This window comes from Mastomys coucha, unplaced genomic scaffold, assembly GCF_008632895.1.
Source record: "Mastomys coucha isolate ucsf_1 unplaced genomic scaffold, UCSF_Mcou_1 pScaffold22, whole genome shotgun sequence".
Classification (NCBI taxonomy): Eukaryota; Metazoa; Chordata; class Mammalia; order Rodentia; family Muridae; genus Mastomys; species Mastomys coucha.
The window spans coordinates 244,314,763-244,319,217 of NW_022196905.1; the positions used below are offsets into that span (position 1 = coordinate 244,314,763).

The 4,455-nt window shown below is 47.6% G+C and overlaps 2 protein-coding genes across 4 annotated transcripts in view; one reads left to right on the top strand and one right to left on the bottom strand.

Annotated features, from left to right (window-relative positions):
- The window catches only part of Slc7a6os (solute carrier family 7 member 6 opposite strand), a 9,731-nt gene extending 7,368 nt beyond the window's left edge, over positions 1-2,363 (bottom strand). Inside the window, exons 1-2 of the mRNA XM_031341293.1 lie at positions 1,526-2,363; positions 1,156-1,422 (exon numbers count right to left, since the gene is read on the bottom strand). Coding sequence (XP_031197153.1) covers positions 1,156-1,422; positions 1,526-1,726 — 468 coding nt within the window. The 5' untranslated portion in view covers positions 1,727-2,363. The remainder of the gene's footprint in view (positions 1-1,155; positions 1,423-1,525) is intronic.
- Prmt7 (protein arginine methyltransferase 7) overlaps positions 1,757-4,455 on the top strand; it is a 56,429-nt gene continuing 53,730 nt past the window's right edge. For all 3 annotated transcript variants that reach the window (XM_031341285.1, XM_031341284.1, XM_031341286.1), the window contains exons 1-2: positions 1,757-1,889; positions 3,370-3,564. In XM_031341285.1, the coding sequence (XP_031197145.1) occupies positions 3,470-3,564 (95 nt within the window). In that variant the 5' untranslated portion in view covers positions 1,757-1,889; positions 3,370-3,469. The remainder of the gene's footprint in view (positions 1,890-3,369; positions 3,565-4,455) is intronic.

A 4,455-nucleotide genomic window follows, 5' to 3' on the forward strand; every position in this document is an offset into this window, starting at 1 on the left:
GAAAAAAAGATTCAGAGATCTCTCTCTTCCCTCTATCTTTTCTCCTATCTAGTAATAGGTGAAGTGGGAGGGTAGGGGGTGGGGGGAAGGGGTAAAGGATGGGGGAAAAAAGCTAACCCACAAGTAGCAAAGACCAGCTACAAGAAAGCAAAGAAGAAACAAGAAAATTAGATTCAGAGATCCTTATCATCTCTCCTTTATTCTTTTTTCTCTCTTCTCTAGTAATATAGGGGGAGGGTAGGGAAGAGAAGAATGCACAAAGTAGCAAAGGCCAGCCACACTCCTTAGACACTGCAAAGCCCAAATACTTAGCAAAGTCTATATAGCACAGTAACAGGAAAGCAACAGTATCTTTTGTTACCGCCATAGCAGCTTGCTTTTGTTGACTGCTTACCTAGGTTAAGTCTTGGGAGTATGATTATTAGGAAAATAGAAAACTAATATTTTTAGCATTCTTGTTATTGTTTATCTGCTTGCTGGCCATCATAGGGTGACTGTTCTATTACATAATCCTGTATTCTGCTACAATTCAGATCCATAATAGAGTAGGCCGACCACTCACTGCACCAAAACCTCCAAAACTGTGAGCTAAAAATCCTTCCATATTTCATTTTTCGTAGCAATAAAAGTTTAACAACATCTCTAAATACTGTATATATTTTAAATAGCCAAATCTACTTTCAAAAGGCCTACATCAATTCTGTTTGCTTATTTTGATACACGTTCTCACTCTGTAGCTCTGGCTGGCCTTGAAAGAAGCGATCTATCTTGAGTATTAAAGGCAGGCCTGGAACTCAGAGATCCACCTGGCACTGCCTCCCAAATGCTGGGAAGGAAGGTGTGTATTACGACACAAAAAGAGAGAAAGGAAGAAAACCAATCATAAGGGGTGTGGGTGGCACATGACTGTAAAACTAGCACTGGGGGCAACTGAAGCAGAACTGTTGTGTGTCAGAGGCCTGCTTGGGCTACATAGCAGGTACTATGTCAACCAGAGCTACAACAGCAAAACTATCTCAACAGAACAAAACCAACAAAAAAAATCAAACAGGTAAAAAATGAGGCTAACCTTTAGATCATCCATTCTTTAAGCTTACAGTGTGTATGCTCTTAATTACTGCCTTTGGGAGCAGAGCAGACATCTATAGTACTCACTTTGCGGCAGTCTGTGGCAGCAGCCTCTGGGTTTTCCTCCTCGTGGACCAGGTCCAACACCTGGAAGCCTGCGTCCCTGCCAGCTTCTGACACACACTGAGGCTCCAAACTGTCAGAGGTTCCCGAGGATCGGTGGCTGGAGACTACCCTGTAGCGGCCCTCTTTACGGACCTCGCGAACCGAAGCACGAAGATCGCGGCGGATACGCAGCTGGCTGCTCCGGGACGGGCGCAGAGCAGCCCGCACAAGCTGCTGGATTGGCTCCTCCTGAGGGGCGACAGAAAAAGGATGGCAGCCTCGGCAATTGTTTGTATACAGGCAGCGTTCAAAGATCGCTTCCACAAAGAGTCCACCTCCCCCCTTGTCATACCTGGGACCGCACGGTTGCAACCAATTGGAAGACATTTCTCTGTGCCGCTGTCTCCTGACCCTCTGGCGTCTCCTGAGCAGAGGACTCGACCTCGCCGCTTCGGAGGCGTTTACAAGACAGCACGAGAGCCTCTGCGGGCTCCGCGTTGCGCTTCCGCTTCACGCGCAAGACTGCAGGCCTACCGGCCTCCATAGCCGCCATCGCTGGGTACTGTGGGAAGGCGCGGGGCGCGACGGGATATATATCCAGTTCCGCAGAGGGCCGTGCCTCGTGGAACGTCACTCCACGCCCCGACGCCCCGCCCCTAGAGGGCGAGGCAAAATGGCCGCGGAACTGGCGGCGAGCGGAGTGCTTCCCACAGTGGGTGAGCTGTTGGGCATTCTGGGGAGGTCGGGTCGTGGCCGGTACTGGGTGCAGCAGTCAGTCTTCGGGCCTCATGTTTAGGGCTCTGGCGTGGGAATATTCGGGTTTCCGGTCTACTTCTGCACTTCTCCAGAGTCCACGTGGAGTTAGTTGTTCAAACACCTTGAACAGGTCTGCCACAGCGGTCCACGTGGGTGATTGTCCTCTCTCAGACTGTCGCCGAGTGCAGAGTAGGATCTGAGGCGCAGGGCTTGTGCTAGAAGCCTCGCCCCAGCTATTCAAACCCGGACCTCAGTTTTAGGCAGATCCTCCAACCCAACCGGGAACGGTTTGCTCCCGGAACCGTTCAGGCGGTTCTGGTTCCGGATGGCTTTCTCAGTCGTTGTTACGAGTAGTTGAAAACCATTCAGCTCACTTATGGCACTTGCCCCGAGCAGTGCCATAAGTGTGTGTACCCAAGGTGGACATGCTTTTGACTAAAACTCTGGAGTGACCCTCAATGCATTTTTAAGTGTATTCTTCGTTAAACTCTAGCGACATCACAAATAAGTGTCCTTAGTACGTCGAGGAATAATCACTTCCGCGCTTTTAACTGTCTGATGTTAGCCCATTGCTTAGCTTACCCTGCCTTCTCATTTGCCTTCACTTGAGGGCTGGACCCAGATGAACTTGTGGAGCCCTTTTAATTATGTTGGGATTTTTGAAAAGTGTCAAAACTTCCAGATAGCATTATATATTTACTGTACGATTCCCCCCCCACACCACCACTTTTTCTTAAGACAGGATCGCATTGCATAGCACTGACAGGCGCGGAACTCATAGAGATCCGCCTGTCTCTGCTTTTCTAGTGCTAGAATCAAAGACATGCATCATGTATTGTGTTCTTATTTTATGTCAAGGTCTCACAACATAGCCCGGGCTGGCATCAAACTTTAGATCATTCTGCCTCAGCTTCCTAAGTGCTGAGATTGTAAACATGTGCTACTACAACTGGCTTTTATATAGTTTTTGATGGTATATGCTGTATACAAAATGAAATTACTCTTGCTAGAAATATCAAAATACTGATTAATTTTCTTTTGAGACAGACTGTCACTATGTAGTTCTTGCAGGCCTAGAACTTGCTGTGTAGACCATGTTGACTTTGAACTTAAACAGAAATCTGGCTGTCTCTGCCTCTCCAGAGCTGAGATTGAAGGTCTGTGTTATTAATAAAAAAATTTAAGGGCTGGAGAGATGGCTCAGCAGTTAAGAGCACTGATTGCTCTTCCAGAGGTCCCGAGTTCAATTCCCAGCAACCACATGGTGGCTCACAATCATCTGTAATGGGGTCCGATGCCCACTTCTGGTGTGTCTGACAGCTGCAGTGTACTCATATACATAAAATAAATCTTAAAAGAAAAATTTAAGTAACTTTAACATTTTTGTCTGTTTCTTGATTTTTTTCCTCTTTGTTTTCTTGTCCTTTGCCTCCATCCTAGGCATTATGATTGATTAGGTTTCTGATATCAAGATCTATTCCTACGAAGTAAATTAACAAGCCCACATTTCTGTGCAAACATTGAGGAACCAGTTGACACCATGAAGGTCTTCTGTGGTCGTGCCAATCCAACCACGGGATCCCTGGAATGGCTGGAGGAGGATGAACACTATGATTACCACCAGGAAATTGCCAGGTAGCAAGGGTTGCTTCTCAGTGGGCTACAGGTGGATGGGGCTCGTTGATGTTAATTTAGTTTTGAAGAAGATTTTGGAGATTGTTTTTCTGAGCAGTTGAGATGTTAAGAGAACAGAGCACTTGCTGAAAGCAGTGTGGGAAGTAGGCTGAATCGAGGAACAGTGAGTGGTTCCTGCAGTCCTAACATAGAAGCAGTGGGGGCAAGAGAGGAAGGGCAGCTTGGAGGAGCGGGATTCTGGTAACCCCTTGTGTGCAGCAAGAGGGGAAAGTTCAAAAAGCATAAGATTTTTTTCCGGTGAGATGACTGGGTGGATGGGATGCCCTGCCGAGAGGTGCTAAGGTTTGAACGTTCCTGTGATGCTAGCGGTAGAAAGAAGGGTGAGTCTGGAGACACAGAGGTTTGCAGCGCTTGTAAAGGTGAAGTTGAGAGAAGCTGCAGCATCGCAGTGAGAGATTATGGAATGTAAAAACTGGGACTAGCCGAGGAGGCTGAAGGAGAGCCAGAAGGGAAGTTAGGATGGGAAGAAAAGAGAAGTTGAGGAAAGGGAGTAACTGTTAGGTCGGGCTGCTAAGAAGTCCTGAATACTGATGTCCATTAGCAACAGCAGTGTGCAGGCGTGATGAGGGTGAGCTTTGGCGGTGCGATGGTGAGAGGTGAGTGGACCTGAGAGATGGTTCTGCACTTAAGATAGTGGGCAGCTCAGTCTCTGGTAACTCTCTCCAGAAGGCCTGCTGCCCCTTCTAGACTGTGGGCACTTGCACTCACAGGCATACTCATCCATGTATGATTAAAAAGAAAATATTTTGCCAGACAGTGGTGACACACGCCTTTAATCCCAGCACTTGGGAGGCAGAGACAGGTGGATTTATGAGTTCGAGGCCAGCCTGG